Source organism: Erythrolamprus reginae, chromosome 11 (genome assembly GCF_031021105.1).
Source record: "Erythrolamprus reginae isolate rEryReg1 chromosome 11, rEryReg1.hap1, whole genome shotgun sequence".
NCBI classification, from domain to species: Eukaryota; Metazoa; Chordata; class Lepidosauria; order Squamata; family Dipsadidae; genus Erythrolamprus; species Erythrolamprus reginae.
Genome location: NC_091960.1, coordinates 33828517 through 33852784, shown reverse-complemented (window position 1 = coordinate 33852784; position 24268 = coordinate 33828517). Strand labels below are relative to the sequence as shown.

Sequence of the window (24268 nt, the reverse complement as noted above, 5' to 3'; positions counted from 1 at the left end):
TCTGTCTTCCTCTCTCTTTCCTTCTTTCTTTCTTTCTTTCCTTCTTTCTTTTTTCTTTCCTTCTTCCCTCCCTTCCCTCCCTCCTTTCTTTTTCTGCCTGTCTTCCTTCCTTCCTACCATCTGTCTGTCTCCTTCCTTCCTTCCTTCCTTCCTTCCTTCCTTCCTTTCCTCCCCACTACTGGCACCCTCCTCCCAAAAATGTTTGGTTCACTTTTGCAAGCTCAGGTTGAACCAGATTGCCTATCACTGTCCGTTGGTAGGAAAGATGTAGTTTTGGGCTGCCTCACCAGGCCAAGCCCAGACTGATGGTTGGAAGTAAGGAAATGATGATACACATGACATTAAATAAGGAAGAGCGGGCAATCCTCTTTCCCCCTAGGCCTTTACAATTCTATGCATGGTATGTATTCATTCATTCATTCATTCATTCAATTTTTATGCCACCCTTCTCCTTAGGCTCAGGGTGGCTTACAACATGGTAGAAACATAGAAACATAGAAGTCTGTTGGCAGAAAAAGACCTCATGGTCCATCTAGTCTGCTCTTATACTATTTCCTGTATTTAATCTTAGGATGGATCTATGTTTATCCCAGGAATGTTTAAATTCATGTTAGCAACAACACTTTATTAACAGAGCCAGCCTATGGCCCCCACAATCCGGGTCCTCATTTTACCCACCTCGCAAGGATGGAAGGCTGAGTCAACCTTGAGCCGTTGATGAGATTTGAACCGCTGACCTGACGTTTTGCCTTCTCTTTCTGCTCAAGATCATGGACAATTGGTGGACCACTGTGTGGCACAGAATGCTGGACTCGACAGGCTTTGGCCCGATTCAGCCGGGCTCTTCTTAGGTTCTAATCTTCTTTATTTGTCTCTACTTACAGGATTCCACGTGATTCCAACCATTTCCACCATAGTTCCTGAGAGCTGCTTACTCATTGTTGTGGGTCTGCTGGTCGGCGGGCTCATTAAAGCCGTGGGGGAAATCCCCCCAGTCCTCAAATCCGAGGTCTTCTTCCTCTTCCTCCTCCCACCCATCATCCTGGATGCTGGTTACTTCTTGCCCTTGCGCCAATTCACGGAGAACGTCGGGACCATCTTGATTTTCGCAGTGATCGGGACCTTGTGGAACGCTTTCTTCGTAGGGGGGCTGATGTATGCCGTGTGCCTGATGGGTGGTCCTCTCTTGGCAAACATTGGCCTCTTGGACAGCCTGCTCTTTGGCAGCATCATCTCCGCAGTGGACCCCGTGGCCGTACTGGCTGTGTTTGAAGAGATTCACATCAATGAACTTTTGCACATCCTGGTGTTTGGTGAGTCGTTGCTGAACGACGCCGTTACTGTGGTAAGTAGAGCACGGCTTTGGTGGCAGAGCTGGCTGTGTCCTGGAATGAAGGGAGGCTTTGTGGACTTGGGGCCCTGTTGGAGGCGGCAAAGGAAGAAGAGGCACCTAGAATGTCTTGCACACGGTTCAATCGGGGGCGAAATCCAGCGGGTCCTAACAGGTTCCAGAGAACCGGCGATGGAAATTTTGAGTAGTTGGCAGAACATGCAGATACCACTTCTGGTTGGCCCCAGAGTGGGGTTGGAATGGGAATTTTATTTATTTATTTATTTATTCATTTGTCCAATACACAAATACATAGGAAGAAAAATAGACATGTGGTAATATATATGAGGGTGAAAGTGAACTTAGAGGAGAGGATATATGAAAGGAGAATATGTAAGATAGGTGAAAGAAAGGAAAGACAATTGGACAGGGGATGAAAGGCACACCAGTGCACTTATGTACGCCCCTTACTGGCCTCTTAGGAACCTGGAGAGGTCAATTGTGGAGAGTCTAAGGGAGAAATGTTGGGGGTTAGGGGTTGACACAATTGAGTCCGGTAATGAGTTCCATGCTTTGATAACTCGATTGTTAAAGTCATATTTTTTACAGTCAAGTTTGGAGCGGTTCATATTAAGTTTGAATCTGTTGTGTGCTCTTGTGTTGATGCGGTTGAAGCTGAAGGTCTTTCCTTCAGGAGTGGGGAGGGAATGAAGATTTTACAATATTCTTCCCCTGGAGTGGGGAGGGAATGGGGATTTTGCAGTGTCCTTCCCCTGGAGTGGGGAGGGAATGGAGATTTTGCAGTGTCCTTCCCCTGGAGTGAGGATAAAATGGGGATTTCGCAGTGTCCTTCCCCTGGAGTGGGGAGGGAATGGGGATTTTGCAGTGTCCTTCCCCTGGAGTGAGGATAAAATGGGGATTTCGCAGTGTCCTTCCCCTGGAGTGGGGAGGGAATGGAGATTTTGCAGTACCCTTCCCATGGAGTGGGAAGGGAGATTTTGCAGTGTCCTTCCCCTGGAGTGGGGAGGGAATGGGGATTTTGCAGTGTCCTTCCCCTGGAGTGGGAAGGGAGATTTTGCAGTGTCCTTCCCCTGGAGTGGGAAGGGAGATTTTGCAGTGTCCTTCCCCTGGAGTGGGGAGGGAATGGGGATTTTGCAGTGTCCTTCCCCTGGAGTGGGAAGGGAGATTTTGCAGTGTCCTTCCCCTGGATGAGGAGGGAATGGTGGTTTTGCAGTGTCCTTCCCCTGGAGTGGGGAAGGAATGGGGATTTTGCAGTGTCCTTCCCCTGGAGTGAGGAGGGAATGGCGGTTTTGGAGTGTCCTTCCCCTGGAGTGGGGAGGGAATGTAGATTTTGCAGTGTCCTTCCTCTGCAGTGGGGAGGGAATAGAGATTTTGCAGTGTCCTTCCCCTGGAGTGGGGAGGGAATGGGGATTTGGCAGTATCCTTCCCCTGGAGTGGGGAGGGAATGGGGATTTTGCAGTGTCCTTCCCCTGGAGTGGGAAGGGAGATTTTGCAGTGTCCTTCCCCTGGAGTGGGGAGGGAATGGGGATTTTGCAGTGTCCTTCCCCTGGAGTGGGAAGGGAGATTTTGCAGTGTCCTTCCCCTGGATGAGGAGGGAATGGTGGTTTTGCAGTGTCCTTCCCCTGGAGTGGGGAAGGAATGGGGATTTTGCAGTGTCCTTCCCCTGAAGTGAGGAGGGAATGGCGGTTTTGGAGTGTCCTTCCCCTGGAGTGGGGAGGGAATGTAGATTTTGCAGTGTTCTTCCTCTGCAGTGGGGAGGGAATAGAGATTTTGCAGTGTCCTTCCCCTGGAGTGGGGAGGGAATGGGGATTTTGCAGTATCCTTCCCCTGGAGTGAGGAAGGAATGGGGATTTTGCAGTATCCTTCCCCTGGAGTGAGGAGGGAATGGGGATTTTGCAGTATCCTTCCCCTGGAGTGAGGAAGGAATGGGGATTTTGCTGTGTCCTTCCCCTGGAGTGGGGAGGGAATGGGGATTTTGGTTCTTAAGTAGAAAATGGTTCTTGAGAAGAGGCAAAAAAACCTTGAACACCCGGTTCTTATCTAGAAAAGTTCTTAAGTAGAGGCGTTCTTAGGTAGAGGTACCACTGTACTATTTGCCAGGACTTTGCCCGATGCGAATTCACCTTCTCCAAATAAAAAGGGGGGTTTCTGGGACAAGGAATCCGTTTCCTGATTTCATGGAGCCTAAATCAGAACAGACTATTACTTGGAACCCTGACAATAGAATTAGCTCCTCTGGCCATGTTTCTTGTCTGGTTTACACATACAGATTGCAGAGCAGCCCTTGAAATTGACTTCCATCTTCTCATCGGTATCTCATGCAAAGTATTATTGCCAAACTATCATAACGTGTAGCAATGTCAGCTATAATAACATGATTAGAAAAAGAAAAAATCTGGAAAGGACTTTTCTTCTTGCACGCCGTTTATATTCTAAGTTGCATTTTCTGGGGAATCTGCTTTGGTTAATACATTACTATTATTATGATTATGATTATGATTATGATTATGATTATGATTATGATTATTATTATTATTATTATTATTATTATTATTATAAACATAGAAGACTGACGGCAGAAAAAGACCTCCTGGTCCATCTAGTCTGCCCTTATACTATTTCCTGTATTTTATCTTACAATGGATATATGTTTATCCCAGGCATGTTTACATTCAGTTACTGTGGATTTACCAATCACGTCTGCTGGAAGTTTGTTCCAAGGATCTACTACTCTTTCAGTCAAATAATATTTTCTCGTGTTGCTTTTGATCTTTCCCCCAACTAACTTCAGATTGTGTCCCCTTGTTCCTGTGTTCACTTTCCTATTAAAAACGCTTCCCTCCTGGACCTTATTTAACCCTTGAACATATTTAAATGTTTCCATCATGTCCCCCCTTTTCCTTCTGTCCTCCAGACTATACAGATTGAGTTCATTCAGTCTTTCCTGATACGTTTTATGCTTAAGACCTTCCACCATTCTTGTAGCCCGTCTTTGGACCCCTTCAATTTTGTCAATATCTTTTTGTAGGTGAGGTCTCCAGAACTGAACACAATACTCCAAAATAATAATAATAATAATAATAATAATAACAACAACAACAATAATAATAATTATTATTATTATTTATTGGATTTGTGTGCCGCCCCTCTCCGGAGACTTGGGGCGGCTAACAGCAATAATAAAACAGCATATAATAATAACCCAATACTACAGTTAAAAACCCATTAATATAAAAACCAAACATACATACATACATACCATGCATAGAATTGTAGAGGCCTAGGGGGAAAGAGCATCTCAATTCCCCCATGCCTGGCGGCAGAGGTGGGTTTTAAGCAGCTTACGAAAGGCAAGGAGGGTGGGGGAAATTCTAATCTCTGGGGGGCAGTTGGTTCCAGAGGGCTGGGGCCGCCACAGAGAAGGCTCTTCCCCTGGGTCCCGCCAAGCGGCATTGTTTCGTTGACGGGACCCAGAGAAGACCCACTCTGTGGGACCTAATCGGTCACTGGGATTCGTGCGGCAGAAGGCGGTCTTGGAGATATTCTGGTCCAATGCCATGAAGGGCTTTAAAGGTCATAACCAACACTTTGAATTGTGACCGGAAATTGATCGGCAACCAATGCAGACTGCGGAGTGTTGGTGAAACATGGGCATACCTAGGTAAGCATATTTAGGAAAGCCCATGGTAGCTCTCGCAGCTGCATTCTGCACGATCTGGAGTTTCCGAACACTTTTCAAAGGTAGCCCCATGTAGAGAGCATTACAGTAGTCGAACCTTGAGGTGATGAGGGCATGAGTGACTGTGACCAGTGACTCCCGGTCCAAATAGGGCCGCAACTGGTGCACCAGGCGAACCTGGGCAAACGCCCCCCTCGCCACAGCTGAAAGGTGGTTCTCTAATGTGAGCTGTGGATCGAGGAGGACGCCCAAGTTGCGGACCCTCTCCAAGGGGGTCAATAATTCCCCCCCCCCAGGGTTATGGACGGACCTAACTGGTCTGTGGGATTCATGCAGCAGAAGGCGATCTACTGTGCTTTTAGTCTCTAGCATAAGGAGGTTTCCTCCTTCTTGTTCAGGAGGCATTTGAAAGGACAGAAAAGATGGAGTGGAAAAAACTGGCTTTAACCCTGTTATTTTATTTATAGCTGGGACAACGAGAAAGGGCACGAAGGAATGGCTAATTTGTGCAAAGTCATGATTGCTACATGGCCAAAAGAAGCTCTCTGTAAATTCAGAGAGATGCCAAAATGATGTACGAGGGTCGCCCATAAAGTAATGCACCACATTTTTTTTCTCAGCCTACAGTGACGGTACCAATGCAAAACTTTAGATATACATTATCTGAATTATCAGGAGTGCGCATGTAAATTTTGCATTTCTTCTAGTGTAGTTGCAGCAGTGTTTCGAAATGGCGCCTGTAAGTGATGTAGGTTACAAGCAGCGTGTCGTCATTGAATTTCTCACTGCGGAGAAAGAAACTGTTGGGAATATTCACAAACGTTTTGTGTACAGTTTATGGAGAATCTGCAGTCGAGAGAAGGACGGTTAGTCGCTGGGCACAGAGGGTGAGGCCATTAGAGGTGATTCGCGCAGTGCAGAAATGGCTTTGCGACCAGAACAAGGAGCGGTATCGACAGGGCAAAATCTTTCGCTACAGGTGCAGCATCCTTATCCATAATGGTAGCAACTAAACAATGTCGTTTGGCGGGACCCAGGGGAAGAGCCTTCTCTGGGCGGCCCCGGCCCCTTGGAATCAACTCCCCCCAGAGATTAGAATTGCCCCCACCCTCCTCGCCTTTTGTAAGCTCCTTAAAACCCACCTCTGTCGTCAGGCATGGGGGAACTGAGATATTCTTTCCCCCTACAATTTATGCATGGTATGTCTGTATGTATGTTTGGTTTTTATAATAAGGTTTTTTTTAAGTTATTTTAGGATTGGATTGTTACATGCTGTTTTTACCATTGTTGTTAGCTGCCCCGAGTCTACGGAGAGGAGCGGCATACAAATCCAATCAATCAATCAATCAATCAATCAATCAATCTGCTACTGCAAGCCACCTGTGAGATGCAGCGAGGTTATTAACCTTATGTCATCTTCTGCCATGATGACGCTTTAAAAAAATTGCAGAAACATCCAATGTTGTGTTACAAATCATTCTGAGTATTGTATTGGCAGTTCTGGGTTAGCAAAAACTTCAGAAGAGGAGGATTTAGGGGTCGTGATTTCTGACAGTCTCAAAATGGGTGAACAGTGCAGTCAGGCAGTAGGGAAAGCAAGTAGGATGCTTGGCTGCATAGCTAGAGGTATAACAAGCAGGAAGAGGGAGGTTGTGATCCCCTTATATAGAGCGCTGGTGAGACCACATTTGGAGTACTGTGTTCAGTTCTGGAGACCTCACCTACAAAAAGATATTGACAAAATTGAACGGGTCCAAAGACGGGCTACAAGAATGGTGGAAGGTCTTAAGCATAAAACGTATCAGGAAAGACTTAATGAACTCAATCTGTAGAGTCTGGAGGACAGAAGGGAAAGGGGGGACATGATCGAAACATTTAAATATGTTAAAGGGTTAAATAAGGTCCAGGAGGGAAGTGTTTTTAATAGGAAAGTGAACACAAGAACAAGGGGACACAATCTGAGGTTAGTTGGAAAGATCAGAAGCAACGTGAGAAAATATTATTTCACTGAAAGAGTAGTAGATCCTTGGAACAAACTTCCAGCAGACGTGGTTGGTAAATCCTCAGCGACTGAATTTAAACATGCCTGGGATAAACATAGATCCCTCCTAAGATAAAATATAGGAAATAGTATAAGGGCAGACTAGATGGACCATGAGGTCTTTTTCTGCCGTCAATCTTCGATGTTTCTATGTTTCTTGTTACTTTCGTCTCCAACGCTGATCCTTTGCCCTGCCCTGAATTTATACTGCAAAGCGGATGCCGCAGACGTGAGCCAACACATATTGGATCTTGCGTAATCTTGCTTTCCTTTGTGATGTCCACTCTCCAGCCCTTTGCCAGGGTGAATGGGAGATGATGCAATGTCCTGACCACACAAGGCCTCAAGGAACAAGACACAGGCTCCTGATAGCTTGTACCAGGTTCCGGCGATAATTGGCTAAGAGAGGGAAGGCTTTCATTAGTCTTCAAAAGGAAGCGTAGGGTTGCTGGAAATTGGGCAGCGTGTCAGTATAATTTATTGTTGTCGGTTGCACAGTCGGCCAGAAGTTTAGACTGGGTTCGGCCTTTTCATCCACCTAGCAATTATTTCCCAAGGACCTGGGATAGGCAGAAATTGTTGCTTGAGGGTGGTAAAAGTATTGTTGTAAGTTTATTTATTTATTTTATTTATTTATTGGATTTGTATCCGGCCCCTCTCTGCAGACTCGGGGCGGCTAACAACAGCAATAAAACAGCATATAATAATAATCCAATACTAAAACAGTTAAAAACCCTTATTATAAAACCAAACATAAGTACAGACATACCATGCATAAAATTGTAAAGGCCTAGGGGGAAAGAGCATCTCAATTCCCCCATGCCTGGCGGCAGAGGTGGGTTTTAAGCAGCTTACGAAAGGCAAGGAGGGTGGGGTAAATTCTAATCTCTGGGGGGAGTTGGTTCCAGAGGGCCGGGGCCGCCACAGAGAAGGCTCTTCCCCTGGGTCCCGCCAAGCGACATTGTTTAGTTGTAAGCCAGTGATGGCGAACCTATGGCGCATGTGGAACATGGAGCCATATCTGCTGGCACACAAGCCGTTGCCCTAGCTCAGCTCCAATGTGCAAGTGTCTGATTTTTGGCTCGCGCAGAGGCTCTGGCAGGGCGTTTTTGGCTTCCGAAGAGCCTCCAGGGCAATGGGGGGGGGGTTTACCCTCCCCTGGCTCCAGGGAAGTCTTTGGAGCTTGGGGGGGCGAAACACGAGCCTAGTGGGCCCACCAGAGCTGTTTTTGTCCTCCCCAGGCATTGAATTATGGATGTGGGCACTCATGAATGCGTGATAGCGTATGCCCATGCTCTTTCAGCACCCGAGGGAAAAAAGGCATAGGCTGACCATCACTGACCTAGGGGGGGGAATTATTGACCCCCTCAGAGAGGGTCCGCAACTTGGGCGCCCTCCTCGATCCACAGCTCACATTAGTGAACCATCTTTCAGCTGTGGCGAGGGGGACGTTTGCCCAGGTTCGCCTGATACACCAGTTGCGGCCTTATTTGGACCGAGAGTCATTGCTCACAGTCACTCATGCCCTCATCACCTCGAGGTTTGACTGCTGTAATGCTCTCTACATGGGGCTACCTTTGAAGAGTGTTCGGAAACGTCAGATCGTGCAGAATGCAGCTACGAGAGCAATCATGGGCTTCCCCAAATATGCCCATGTTTCACCAACACTCAACAACCAACATTGGTTGCCAATCAGTTTCGGGTCACAATTCAAAGTGTTGGTTGTGACCTATAAAGCCCTTCATGGCACCAGACCAGGATATCTCCGGGACCGCCTTCTGCCACACGAATCTCAGTGGCCGGTTATGTCCCACAGAGTTGGCCTTCTCCGGGTCCCGTCGACTAAACAATGCCGCTTGGCGGGACCCAGGGGAAGAGCCTTCTCTGTGGCAGCCCTGACCCTCTGGAACCAGCTCCCCCCAGGGATCAGGACTGCCCCCACCCTCCTTGCCTTTCGTAAACTTCTTAAAACCCACCTCTGTTGCCAGGCATGGGGGAACTGAGACATTCCCCCCCCCTTGCCTATATAGCTGTATGTATCATATGTTTGCGTGTGTGCTTTTTTATATATTGGGGTTTTTCAGGCTTTTTAATGTAAAATTGTTATTTTAAACTTTAATATTAGATTTGTTACTGTATATTGTTTTTATCATTGCTGTGAGCTGCCCCGAGTCTGCGGCAAGGGGCAGCATACAAATCTAGTAAATAATAATAATAATAATAATAATAATAATAATAATAACAACAACAACAACAACAATAATTAAAAAACACCCAGCCTCCTGATTGTGAAGCGAGAGCTCTACCGCTAGGTCACCACACCGCTCTCTCCTTTCCTTTACGGGATAGCCATTCCTTTTTGCGTCGGCGGCACCTATTGGCAACCTCTGACCACTGCCCCGGTGGGCTGAGACCGTTTCTTCCCTCCCTCCTTTTGTGTCTCCCCAGGTTCTCTACCACCTTTTTGAAGAGTTTTCCACCTTTGAAAAAGTCACCATCACGGACATCGTCCTGGGCTTCCTGAGCTTCTTCGTGGTGTCCCTGGGGGGCGTCTTCGTCGGGGTGGTCTACGGCATCATCGGAGCCTTCACCTCTCGTTTCACCTCCCACATCCGGGTCATCGAGCCCCTTTTCGTCTTTCTGTACAGCTACATGGCCTATCTGTCTGCAGAAGTCTTCCACCTGTCAGGCATCATGGCGTAAGTATTTGGGGTGGAGGCCTTTAAGGCATTTTGGAATTGAGTTCAACACCACTTCAGACAGAGGGTTATCCAAAATTTATTTATTTATTTATTTATTTATTTATTTATTTATTTATTTATTTATTTATTTATTTTATATTTTATTTATTTATTTATTTATTTTATATTTTATTTATTTATTTATTTATATTTTATTTATTTATTTATTTATTTATATTTTATTTATTATTTATTTATTTATTTAGTTATTTTAGTTATTTGTTTATTTATTTATTTATTTATTTAGTTAGTTAGTCCAATACACAATGAGGGTTTTAGTGGATATATATCTATATACACATAGTAAAATACATGATGAAGGTTATAGAGGAGATACTCATAGTAAAATATATCTAAGAAAGAATAGAAAAGAAGATATAGTAATAGAACATATCAATGAAAGAGTAGAAGAAGAGATATAGGAATAGAAGAAAGGTATAGGAGATATAGGAGAGCAATAGGACAGGGGACGGAAGGCACTCTAGTGCACTTGTACTCGCCCCTTACTGACCTCTTAGGAATCTGGATAGGTCAACCGTAGATAATCTAAGGGTAAATTGTTGGGGGTTTGGGGATGACACTATGGAGTTCCACGCTTCGACAACTCGGTGACTGAAGTCATATTTTTTACAGTCAAGTTTGGACCGGTTAATATTAAGTTTAAATCTGTTGTGTGCTCTTGTGTTGTTGTGGTTGAAGCTGAAGTAGTCGCCGACAGGCAGGACGTTGCAGCATATGATCTTGTGGGCAATACTTAGATCATGTTTAAGGCGTCTTACTTCTAAACTTTCTAGGCCCAGGATTGAAAGTCTAGTCTCGTAGGGTTTTCTATTTTGAGTGGAGGAGTGAAGGGCTCTTCTGGTGAAGTCTCTTTGGGCATTTTCAAGGGTGTTAATGTCTGAGATGTGATATGGGTTCCAAACAGATGAGCTGTATTCGAGGATGGGTCTGGCAAAAGTTTTGTAAGTTTCTTAAAACCTTCCAGGGTTGGAGCATTCACAACTTCTGGAGGCAAGCTGTTCCACTGATTAATTGTTCTGACTGTCAGGAATTTTCTCCTTACTTCTTAGTTGCTTCTCTCCTTGTTTAGTTTCCACCCATTGCTTTGGAGAATAGGTTGACTCCCACTTCTCTGTGGCAACCCCTGAGATATTGGAACTAGCCATGCCCAGTTCCTGCAACCGTTCTTCATATGTTTTAGCCTCCAGTCCCCTAATCATCTTTGTCGCTCTTCTCTGCACTCTTTCTAGAGTCTCAACATCCTTTTTGCATTGTGGCGACCAAAACTGAATGCCGTATTCCAAGTGTGGCCTTCCCAAGGCCTTATAAAGTGGTATTAACCCTTCACATGATTTGATTCTATCCCTCTGTTAATGTAGCCTAGGACTGTGTTGGCTTTTTTGGCAGCTGCTGCCCACGGCTGGCTCCTGTTTAAATGGTTGTCCACTAGGACTCCAAGATCCCTCTCACAGTTACTACTGTTGAGCAAGTTGCCACATATACCATACCTTGGCCTTGCTTTTATTTATTTATTTATTTATTAATTATTTTTAAAGAATTTTTTATTTACAGGTATAAATACAAAAAAAAAACAATAACAAAGACAATACTCACGCAAAACAGAGGGGGGAAAATAAACATAATTGCTCTCTGGCAGTGAAGGGCCACAAAAACTTTTACTACCACACTGCGGGGCGTTGTTTATTTTATGGGTGTGGCTTGATAGTCGTGTGACTGGGTGGGAGTGGCTTGGTAACCATGTGACTGGGTAGGAGTGGCTTGTCGGCCATGTGACCGGGTGTGGCCAGGCACCCTAACCCTCACCCAACCCCTTGACGTGAGTGACGTCAAGCTGGCTACCTTTAAGCCAGTCACGTGACCTTTAAGCCACCGCCCCTGGTCACATGATCATCAAGCCACTCTCGCCCGGTCACATGACCAGCGAGCCACACCCACAAAATAAGCCACTCCCACAATGTTGTAGTAAATTTTTTTGCAGCCCATGACTGCTCTCAGGGCTCCAATGAAGCCGCATGAATCCCAGCGGCCGATAAGGTCCCACAGAGTTGGCCTTCTCTGGGTCCCGTTGACTAAACAATGTCGTCTGACGGGCCCCAGGGGAAGAGCCTTCTCTGTGGCGGCCCTGGCCCTCTGGAATCAATTCCCCCCGGAGATTAGAACTGCTCCAACCCTCCTTGTCTTCCGTAAACTACTTAAGACCCACTTATACCGCCAGGCATGGGGGATTTGAGACACCTTTCCCCCAGGCTTATTATAATTTATGTTTGGTATGTATGTGCTGTTTGGTTTTTAATTATGATAGGGTTTTGAGTTATTTTTAATATTAGATTTGTGCCTGTATAATATTGTTTTTTATCATTTGTTGTGAGCCGCCCCGGAGAGGGGCGGCATACAAATCTAATAAATTATTATTATTATTATTATTATTATTATTATTATTATTATTATTATTATTATTATGTGGCCTGTCCTCCATTTTGCCCCCCAAATTGTCCTGGAGGCCGCGGGATGGGGGTGACTCATCCGGCGGCTCCCAGTCCATACGGCGCCAATACGGTCAGCAGAATCGGCTAGAAAACTCCTCTCGCTGTAAAACCAGCGGAGGCAAGCACTCCAACTCTGTCAGGGCCATAAAAGAAATGGCCGTGGGGAGAGTGGGGGGGAGCCCAGTGGGGGGACACAACCTTTTGTTACTTGGCCCTGTGATACTGAAGCGCTTCCCTTAGGAAAGTGGGTGGATGAGTCATTGGACATCGACTGCGGGAGCTACAATCTTGACTCACCCAGATTAGCTGCGTAAAGAAAGGGAGAGGAATTGCTGGAGGGCCACAAGTTTCGAGTTCACGTCTTCCTGCTCTCCCCCACCCCTCCAGACAACTGGCAGAGGTGGCCTGGAAGATAGTGGAGAGATCTCTTTCTCTCTCTTGATCCCCGTCTCCCCCAAATACACATCATTATTACTGAACTGGGTTTTTTACAACAACCCCTGAGTCTTCTTCCTTCCTTCCTTCCTTCCTTCCTTCCTTCCTTCCTTCCTTCCTTCCTTCCTTCCTTCCTTCCTTCCTTCCTTCCTTCTTTCCTCCCTTCCCTTCCTTCTTTCCTTCCTTCCTTCTTCCCTTCCCTTCCTTCCTTCCTTCCTTTCCTTCCTTCCCTCCCCCCTTCCTTCCTTCCTACTCTCCCTCCCTCACACACATTCTTATTCCCGAACTACAGTTTTTATCACAACACCTGAGCCTTCCTTCCCTCCTTCTTTCCTTCCTTCCTTTCTTCTCTCCTTCCCTCCCTCACACGCACATCCTTATTACTGAACTACAGTTTTTATCACAACCCCTGAGCCTTCCTTCCTTCCTTCCTTCCTTCCTTCCTTCTTCCCTCCCTTCCCCTCTCCCTCCCTCGTTGTATTTTTTTAATTAGCCATTTGAAAGTAAAGACAACAAGCAAAAAAGACAAGATGAATAAACACACAATTTAAACATTGTCCAGAAATAGTGTATCCTTAGATAGGGAACAAATGAAGAATACATTAAATTGTTTGACAAGACGAAGAGTCGCTTTTTCAGCTCTAAGCTAAAGGAAGACCTAAGGGTTTCCTAGACCTAGGCTGGGTTTGAAGCCCTGGGAAGGTCACTTCCTCTAACAGCCTATTTTAGTCTTGCGTAGGGGCTAGAGAGGAGAGGTGTCTCCCACTTACTCACATGTGGGCACTTCCTGATTTATTTATTTATTCATTCATTCATTCATTCGATTGATTGATTGATTGATTTGATTTGTATGCCGCCCCTCTCCGGAGACTCGGGGCGGCTAACAGCGACAATAAAACAGTGTACAATAGTAATCTAATATTAAAAACGATTAAAAACCCATTAATATAAAAACCAATCATACATACAGACATACCATGCATAGAATTGTAAAGGCCTAGGGGGAAGAGGGTCTCAATTCCCCCATGCCTGGCGGCAGAGGTGGGTTTTAAGTTGTTTACGAAAGGCAAGGAGGGTGGGGGCAACTCTAATCTCTGGGGGGAGTTGGTTCCAGAGGGTCGGGGCTGCCACAGAGAAGGCTCTTCCTCTGGGTCCCGCCAGGCGACATTGCTTAGTTGACAGGACCTGGAGAAGATCCACTCTGTGGGACCTAACTGGTCGCTGGGATTCGTGCAGCAGAAGGCGGTCCCTGAGGTTGCCAGGGACAACCAAACGAACCCCTTAAAACAAGGTTTTATATTAAGACTAATTTTTGAGTGATGTCGACAGCTCACAGCTTCGCCATCACTGCCCTAACCCATTTCTCTCTCTCTCTCTCTCTCTCGCAGGCTGATTGCTGCAGGGGTGGTGATGCGCCCTTATGTGGAGGCCAATATCTCCCACAAGTCCCACACCACCATCAAATATTTCCTGAAGATGTGGAGCAGCGTCAGCGAGACCCTGATCTTCATCTTCCTTGGGGTCTCCACCGTGGCCGGGGACCACAAGTGGAACTGGGCCTTCGTCATTTGCACCCTGATTTTCTGCCTGATTGCCAGGGTCTTAGGTCTGGATCTGTTGCTCAAGTGGGAAGGGGGTGGTAATGGCTTGTATTATTTGAAGACCCACCTCTCCTTAGTTTATTATTTATTTACTATTATTTATTTATTTATTTGTTTATTTATTCATTCATTCATTCATTCATTCATTCATTCATTCATTCATTCATTCATTCATTCTATGCCGCCCAGTCCCGAAGGACTCAGGGCTGCTTACAACAACAAAGTGGATACGAAACAATGAAATGAAGTCAAATTTAAAATCTAAAAGACTATAAAGCCCAAATTAAAAGCTCATAAATTAACCAATCGAAACATCAGGCATCTTAACCATTCATGCAATTTGGCCGTGATAGTTGTTAATTCGTGACCCCCCAGGCCTGCTGGCAAAGCCAGGTCTTCGTGGCCTTGCGGAAGGCCAGTAGGGGGGAGAGGAATCTGGACATTAGGGGGGGGGGAGTTGGTTCCATAGAACCACCTCCTCCTCCTCCTCCTCCTCCTCCTCCTCCTCCTCCTTCTTCTTCTTCTTCTTTTTCTTCTTCTTCTTCTTTTTCTTCTTCTTCTTCTTCTTCTTCTTCTTCTTCTTCCTCCTCCTCCTCCTCCCCCCCTTCCCCTTCATCATCATCTTCTTCTTCTCCTCCTCCTCCTCCTTCTTCTCCTTCTTCTTCTTTTTCTCTTCTCCTCCTCCTCCTTCTTCTTCCTTTCCTCTTCTTCTTCTTCTTCTTCCTCCTCCTCCTCCCCTTCATCTTCTTCTTCTTCTTCTCCTTCTTCTCCTTCTTCTCCTTCTTCTCCTTCTTCTCCTCCTCCTCCTCCTCCTTCTCTTTCTCCTTCTCCTACTTCCTATTATTATTGTTATGTGTCTTAACCCTTATTTATAAATATATGCCCTTTCAGAAGAAAACGAGGTGATCTGTGCCTCTCTGTCTTTTCGACCTCTGTTCAGGTGTGCTGGGGTTGACGTGCTTCATCAACAAATTTCGCATCGTGAAGTTGAGCCCGAAGGATCAGTTCATCATCGCCTACGGTGGCCTGAGAGGGGCCATCGCCTTCTCTCTCGGCTACCTCCTGGAACCTGAACATTTCCCCATGCGAGACGTGTTTCTCACTGCGATCATCACAGTCATATTCTTCACAGTCTTCGTGCAGGTATGTTTATTTGTCTATTTGTTTATTTATTTGTTTATTTATTTATTTATTTATTTGTTTGTTTGTTTGTTTGTTTGGATTTCTGGGCCGCCCTTCTCCTGCGGACTCAGGACGGTTTACAAAATAAGTCAATGCAAATACAGTGGTACCTCTATTTAACCACCCCTCCACTTAAGAACTTTTCTAGATAAGAATCGGGTGTTTAAGATTTTTTTGCCTCTTCTTAAGAACCATTTTCCACTTAAGAACCCGAACCTGGAAAAATCTCCCAGGAAATTTGAGCGGCACAAAGGCCCGGCCAGTTTCCTGCCATTCCCCCTTTAATCCCGGCCATCTCAGGCTTTTCTGGGCTGCCAGAGGAGCCTTTCGGTGGCACTTAAGGAGGCTTTGGCAGTCCAGAGCGAACGAAGCATTTTCCTTTCTCTGGGCACTTGGAGAGGGAATAAACCACTTTGCTGTGGTGACTCCCTCGTGCTGCCTCCCATATACCTGGCGCAACATTGCCTCCCATAGCGTCTGAGTGTGGAAAGGCAAAAGGGGGCGCTTCACCCCAGTCAGATCAACTCGGCTTCAGCCGAACCGAGGAGTCACCACAGTGAAGGAAAGGCGTCAGCTACAAAGCGAGCGAGCAAGAGGAGAGGGGAGCCCTTCAGCATGGGAAGGAAGAGGAAGCAGGTAGCAGCAGCAGCCATCTTTCGGTCAAAGGAGCGGGAGGTTCCCCCCTCTCGCCTGCCTGGGTTTCTCTCTCTGGCGCAGTGTATGGGAGGCAGCCTTGTACCGGGTATATGGGAGGCGCATGCTCCTCCTCGCCACTACCTCAAAGTCCCTCTTTTTTAAAAAAGTGGTAGGTGAAAAAAATGCCCAAACAGGCAAACTGGAAGTTCAGAAAAACGCACTTCCAGTTTGCCCACTATGCTGTTTTTTGCACTCCAGGTATTACTATTAATATTGCTATTACTATTACTATTATTATTATTATTATTATTATTATTATTATTATTATTACTATTACTATTACTATTACTACTACTACTACTACTACTACTACTATTATTATTATTATTATTATTATTATTATTATTATTATTATTATTATTATTATTATTATACCTGGCCTGTCTATCCGCAGGGCATGACCATCCGCCCCCTGGTGGATCTTCTGGCGGTGAAAAAGAAACAGGAGACCAAGAGGTCCATTAACGAGGAAATTCACACTCAGGTGATGGTTTTCTTCCAAGCTGCTGTATAGCATCTTTGTGTGGTGGGTGTGTTTGTGCATCAGTGCAGCTGTAACCAGTTGTGTGGATAGTCTGTAAAATGTAAATGCGAGCTGGTTGCCACGTGCCTGGATTGCAACCATGTGAACATGGGGGTTGCCTGATGGTTGTGACTTCAAGGAGTGGTTGTAAGACACTTTTTGCACTGAGGTTGTCATAACTTTGAATCATTGTAAAATGAACAGTTTTTAAGTCCAGGAGTAACTCTTGTGGTTTGATAATAAAGCACGGACTCTGCTGCCACCTAGAGCAGAACCTTGGCAGTGCAGTGGAAGTGGAGAGGAAGGAGGGAGGGAAGGAAGGAAGGAGAAATGGAGGGAGTTTGTTGGTTTAAGTTTAAATTTACTTGTTAATAAAGAAGTATAAATTACTTTATTACTTTATTACTTCTTTATTTTAAATATTGTTCCCATTTTGTTTTTTACTTTAAATAAGGTATGTGCAGTGTGCATAGGGATTTGTTCATAGGGGTTTTTTTATAGTCTGGCCCTCCAACAGTCTGAGGGACAGTGAACTGACCCCCTGTGTAAAAAGTTTGGGGACCCCTGGAGTAGAGGAAAGTTATGCCCCTAATGGTTAGTTCCCCTAAGAGATAGAAAAATACACTACTTACGAAAAATTAAGGGAACACTTAAACAACACAATATACAGTGGTACCTCTACCTAAGAACGCCTCTATTTAAGAACTTTCCTAGATAAGCATCAAGTGTTCATGATTTTTTTTGCCTCTTCTTAAGAACCATTTTCTACTTAAGAACCCGAGCCCAGAAAAATCTCCCAGGAAATTTGAGAGTGGCACAAAGGCCCGGCCAGTTTCCTGCCATTCCCCCTTTAATTCTGGCCATCTCGGGCTTTTCTGGGCTGCCAGAGGAGCCTTTCGGTGGCGCTTAAGGAAGCTTTGGCAGTCCAGAGCGAACGAAGCATTTTCCTTTCTCTGGGTGCTTGGAGAGGGAATAAACCTGAGCCAGAGCCCAGAGAAAAGAAATGCTCCCTTCACTCTGGGCAGCCCAGAGCAAATGGAGCATTTTCCTTTTCTCTGGGTGCCGCCCCATAGTACCTCTTTTTTTTTTAAGCCTAAAAGTTTTGGATTTTTTTTATTTCCCTCCCCTCACCTTCTTCCTTCAGCAGCAACTGTCCTCCTCCTCTTCTTCCTCCTCCTCCTCCCACCGAAATTCCGAACTTTTATTTCTTTCCTAATGGGTTTCAACACATTATTTGCTTTTACATTGATTCCTACGGGAAAAATTGCTCCTACTTACAAACTTTTCTACTTAAGAACCTGGTCACGGAACGAATTAAATTCTTAAGTAAGAAGTACCACTGTAACTCCAAACGTCTGTGAAATCAAACTGTCCACTTAGGAAGCAACACTGATTGACCATCAATTTCACATGCTGTCAGGCACATTCAACTTTGTACAAAGTATTCAATGAGAGGATCCCGTAAATAGTTGCAAACTTCCCATTGCGAGGCGTCGTTCTTCTTGAGAGAAAGCAATGCAGCTGCGAGAGCAATCATGGGCTTCCCCAAATATGCCCATGTCACACCAACACTCCGCAGTCTGCATTGGTTGCCGATCAATTTCCTGTCACAATTCAAAGTGTTGGTTATGACCTATAAAGCCCTTCATGGCATCGGACCAGAATATCTCCGAGACCGCCTTCTGCTGCACGAATCCCAGCAACCGATTAGGTCCCACAGAGTGGGCCTTCTCAGGGTCCCATTGACTAAACAATGTCGGTTGGTGGGCCCCACGGGAAGAGCCTTCTCTGTGGTGGCCCTGACTCTCTGGAACCAGCTCCCCCCAGAGATTAGAACTGCCCCTACCCTCCTTGCCTTTCGTAAACTCCTCAAAACCCACCTTTGTCTCCAGGCATGGGGGAATTGAGACATCTCCCCTGGGTTTATACAATTTATGTATGGTATGTTTGTATGTATGTCTGCTTAATAATGGGGTCTTTAAATATTTTAAATTGTAAATTATTAGATTTGTCATGAACTGTTTTATTGTGTTGTGAGCCGCCCCGAGTCTACGGAGAGGTGCGGCATACAAATCTAATGAATGAATGAATGAATGAATGAATGAATGAATGAATGAATGAATGAATGAATGAATAAATAAATGAATGTTCAATAAACGAACAATAAAATTCACCTTCCTTCCTTTTGACATAGTTCCTGGATCACCTCTTGACCGGGATTGAGGATATATGCGGCCACTATGGACATCACCATTGGAAAGACAAGTAAGTGTCACCAGGGCAGAAGAAACAAATAAAGGAAAATAATTATCGAAATACGTACACATTTTGATGCCTCGGTACATGTTTGCTTTCTCAAGTCAGCAAGTCTTAGTTAATCGTTTTGAAAATTCATAACAATAATACAGTGGTACCTCATGATATGAACCCCTCGTCTTATGAACAACCCGCGATACGAACCCGGGGTTCAGAAAATTTTTGCCTCTTCTTACGAACTTTTTTCTTCTTACGAACCCGCTGCCGCCGAGAAGCCCCGCTGCCTGGCTGTCGCTTTTTGAAACAGCCGGGGGGCTTCCCAGCGTCCTTCTGAACCCGAACGCTAAACCTGAACTTCCAGGTTCGGCGTTCGGGAGGTCTCCGAGAAGCTCCCCACCTGTTTTAAAAGGTGACCGCTGGGCAGCGGGGCTTCCCAGCGGCCTCCTGAACGCCGAACCCGGAAGTTCGGCAAAAGTTCAGGTTTGGGAGGCTGCTGGGAAGCCCCACCGCCCGGCTGTCACCATTTAAAACAGCCCGGGGGGCTTCTCGGAGGCCTCCCGAACGCTGAACCTGGAAGTTCGGGTTCGACGTTCGGGTTCAGGAGGACGCTGGGAAGCCCCCCGGCTGTTTTAAAAGGTGACAGCCAGGCGGCGGCGTTTTTTTGCATTGTTTTTTTTTCGTTGCACGGATTAATGGATTTTACATTGTTTCCTATGGGAAACAATGTTTCGTCTTACGAACTTTTCGTCTTATGAACCTCCCCCGGGAACCAATTAGGTTCGTAAGACGAGGTATTACTGTATCTAGTTTGACAGGCCTGGTGTGCAGTGAAGGGCTGCAATTTTTCTTACTACCACACCGTGGGCGTGGCTTATTTTGTGGGTGTGGCTTGCCGGCCACATGACCAGGTGGGAGTGGCAAGACAATCATGTGATCAGGAGATGGCTTAAAGGTCATGTGACTGACTTAAAGGTGGCCAACTTGATGTCACTCACGTCAAGGGTTTTGGTTAGGGTGCTTGGTCTTCTTTCCCAGAAGTTGGGAAACAGGCCGTTTCCGGCTTCCAGAAGGCCTCCGGGAGTGGGGACTGGGGGAAGGTATTTCACTCTCCCCAGGCATTGAGTTATGGGTGTGGGATATATATGATTTTATATACAGATATGAATTACATACAAGAATATACACACAACTTTTTAAAAACATAAGAACCTAAGAAGAGCCATGCTGAATCAGGCCAAAGCCCATCAAGTCCAGCATTCTGTGTCCCACAGTGGTCCACCAATTGTCCATGGGGATCTTGAGCACAAAGAGAAGGCAAGACCCTCCCTTTCCCTTGACCCCCAACAAATGGGACCTGAGGGAACCCTGCCTGCCTCAACCAACATAGAGGCGGCACATGGACATCCGTTTCAATAACCACCAATACACTTGGCATCCATGAATCTGTCTAATCCTGCCTTGAAGCTCTCCAGGCTGACAGCTGTCACGACCTCTTCTGGAAGTGAATCCCATAAACCAACGACCCTCTGGGTGAAGAAATATTTCCCTTTATTTGTCCTCACTTTCTTACCTATGAGCTTTAGGGAGTGCCCCCCTCGTCCTAGTATTGTACGATAGAGCAAAGAATTTTTCTCTATCCACCTTTTCTATCCCATGCATGATTTTATACACTTTGATCAAGTCACCCCTTAAACACCATAAACAAGAGAGATGACCTTGCTCTCTCTTTACGTTAAAGTGTTTTTAACTTATACATTTCTAAATTATTTGGAGATTTTGATATCATATATACTTTTACAGTTTATTTCTTGTGATGATAATAATAATAACAATAATAACAATAATAATAATAATAATAATAACAACAATAATAATAATAATAATAATAACCAGACGTTGTGATCGCAATCCCAGGGGACAGCAGAATTGAGGAGAACCAGCTAGAGAAATTAGTGAAATACGAAGATCTAAAAATTGAACTGCAACGACTCTGGCATAAGCCAGTGAAAGTGGTCCCAGTGGTCCTTGGCATGCTGGGTGCAGGGCCAAAGGATCTCAGCGGACATTTGAAAACCATCGGAATTGACAAAATCTCCATCTGTCAATTGCAAAAGGCCGCTTTACTGGGATCGGCAAACATAATTCGCCGCTACATCACGCAGTCCTAGGTGCTTGGGAAGCGCCCGACTGGTGATGAAATACGAAATCCAGCATAGTGATCTCGTTTGCTGTGTTGTACTGACATAATAATAATAATAATAATAATAATAATAATAATAATAATAATAATAATAATAATAATAATAAGTTGAATTAATAATAAAGACTTAATTATTAATAGCAAATAGAAATTCTAGATCGAATTAACGTAGCTTACTTATCATTAAAACAACTATCATTTAGCTCAACTTTACCTATCTATATTCTAGAACAGTTTTTCCCAACCTTGTCAACTTGGAGATATCTGGACTTCAACTCCCAGAATTCCCCAGCCAGCAAATGCTGGCTGGGGAATTCTGGGAGTTGAAGTCCAGATATCTCCAAGTTGACAAGGTTGGGAAAAACTGTTCTAGCATATCTAAGGAAGTTTTTCTTCTTCGTTCCCATAAGGTCTCGTCAATGTGATGTATTTAAATTATTTATTTTCTTTGGTGATCGTTTTTGCAACCAAGTTGTACCACTTGTCCCAAATTTTGTAGAAGGCCAAGTCTTCTTTCTCTTTTATCCGCATAAGTCTCAAGTTCCGTTGCTATCATCCAATCTTCCCCTGTCCCTGATCGTGCCTCCGTTGTGTGTTTTTTCCGCAAAGGCTCAACCGTTTCAACAAGAAATATGTGAAAAAGTGCCTGATTGCCGGGGAACGATCCAAAGAGCCCCAGTTGATTGCCTTCTATCATAAGATGGAGATGAAGCAAGCGATCGAGCTGGTGGAAAGCGGAGGGATGGGCAAGATCCCCTCCGCCGTCTCCACCGTTTCGATGCAGTAAGTAGCCGCGGGAAATCGTGGCCGGAGGATTCCGGTTCCTTGCCTTCCTACTGTCTATTCTCCTGCTTCACCACCGGCTTGCAACAAGCAGAGTTAATAGAGAAGGAGGAAGCAACGGAGTAAGTTTTGGCCACAAGATGTTTTGCTTAACGACTGAAGGGGAAGGGAGGTCATAAGCCTGTCGCTGTCACACAGCTTTCCACTTAGCAACCGTAGTGCTTAGTGACGATCCCAAAAGTGGACGCTAAGCGAGAACCATCTGCAATGGGGAAAAATTCATTCTTAATAGAAACATAGAAACATAGAAGACTGACGGCAGAAAAAGACCTCGTGGTCCATCTAGTCTGCCCCTATACTATTTCCTGTATTTTATCTTAGGATGGATATATATTATTTCACTGAAAGAGTAGTAGATCCTTGGAACAAACTTGCAGCAGACGTGGTTGGTAAATCCACAGTAACTGAATTTAAACATGTCTGGGATAAACATAGATCCATCCTAAGATAAAATACAGGCAATAGTATAAGGGCAGACTAGATGGACCATGAGGTCTTTTTCTGCCGTCAGTCTTCTATGTTTCTATGTTTCTATATGTTTATCCCAGGCATGTTTAAATTCAGTGACTGTGGATTTATCTACCACGTCTGCTGGACGTTTGTTCCAAGGATCTACTACTCTTTCAGTAAAATAATATTTTCTCACCTTGCTTCTGATCTTTCCCCCAACTAACTTCAGATAGTGCCCCCTTGTTCTTGTGTTCACTTTCCTATTAAAAACACTTCCCTCCTGAACCTTATTTAACCCTTTAACATATTTAAATGTTTCGATCATGTCCCCCCTTCTGTCCTCTAGACTGTACAGATTGAGTTCATGAAGTCTTTCCTGATACGTTAATCGTTCTGTCTTTTGGCATGTTTGCATGCATTCCCGTCTGGCGGGATCCAGGGGAAGAGCCTTCTCTGTGGCGGCCCCGACCTTCTGGAGCCAACTCCCCCCAGAGATTAGGATTGCCCCCACCCTCCTTGCCTTTCACAAACTCCTTAAAACCCACCTTTGTCATCAGGTATGGGGAAATTGATTCCCCCGGGCTGTTTCCGCTTTACGTATGGTTTGTATGAGATTGCTTTTTAAATTAAGGGTTTTAAATTGTTTTTAACTATTGGATTTGTACAGTTTTGTTGTGGTGAGCTGCTCTGAGTCTTCGGAGAGGGGCGGCATACAAATCTAATAAATGAATTAAATAAATAAATAAAATGTTTGGATCTGTCCAGAGAATCTGGAGCTCTTACTTAGAGACCCTTTATTTTATCTGTCTGTCTGTCTGTCTGTCTGTCTGTCTGTCTGTCTGTCTGTCTGTCTGTCTGTCTGTCTGTCTGTCTGTCTGTCTGTCTATCTATCTATCTATCTATCTATCTATCTATCTATCTATCTATCTATCTATGATTTGATTTGATTTGTATGCCGCCCCTCTCCGCATACTCGGAGCGGCTAACAACAGTGACAAAAAACAGCATGTAACAATCCAATACTACACAACTAAAAAACCCCTTATTATAAAACCAAACATACATACAAACATACCATGCGTAAATTGTAAGGCCTAGGGGGAAAGAATATCTCAGTTCCTCCATGCCTGACGACAGAGGTGGGTTTTAAGCAGCTTACGAAAGGCAAGGAGGGTGGGGGCAATTCTAATCTCTGGGAGGAGTTGGTTCCAGAGGGCTGGGGCCGCCCCAGAGAAGGCTCTTCCCCTGGGTCCCGCCAAACGACATTGTTTAGTCGATGGGACCCGGAGAAGACCCACTCTGTGGGACCTAACTGGTCGCTGGGATTCGTGCTGCAGAAGACGGTCCCTGAGATAATCTGGTCCGGTGCCATGAAGGGCTTTATAGGTCATAACCAACACTTTGAATTGTGACCGGAAACTGATGGGCAACCAATGCAGACTGCGGGGTGTTGGTGTAACATGGGCATATTTCCCACTTGCCCTTCCTCAACCAACTCCTTTTCATCTTGCAGGAATATCAATCCGAAGACATTGCCTCTAGAACGCATTTTGCCAGCTCTGTCCAAAGACAAAGAAGAGGAGATTCGAAAGATCTTGCGCACCAACTTGCAAAAAACCAGGCAGAGGGTAAACACAAGGGCCTTTTTCCAGCCAATTAAAGAAAACAAAATTGCAGTAGATTCTCTCTTCCTGTGCTTCCCCATCCCCCCTTTAAATCTTCCACTCAAGCAGAAATGTAGTTCAGTTATTAGTACAAATGCA

At 45.1% G+C, this 24268-nt stretch overlaps 1 protein-coding gene across 1 annotated transcript in view; it reads left to right on the top strand.

Moving 5' to 3' along the window:
* SLC9A1 (solute carrier family 9 member A1) overlaps positions 1-24268 on the top strand; it is an 87377-nt gene that overhangs the window by 57578 nt on the left and 5531 nt on the right. The window contains exons 2-9 of the mRNA XM_070764657.1: positions 885-1345; positions 9520-9770; positions 14143-14360; positions 15296-15498; positions 16628-16717; positions 18951-19021; positions 21822-21995; positions 24019-24133. Of these exons, the coding sequence (XP_070620758.1) occupies positions 885-1345; positions 9520-9770; positions 14143-14360; positions 15296-15498; positions 16628-16717; positions 18951-19021; positions 21822-21995; positions 24019-24133 (1583 nt within the window). The remainder of the gene's footprint in view (positions 1-884; positions 1346-9519; positions 9771-14142; positions 14361-15295; positions 15499-16627; positions 16718-18950; positions 19022-21821; positions 21996-24018; positions 24134-24268) is intronic.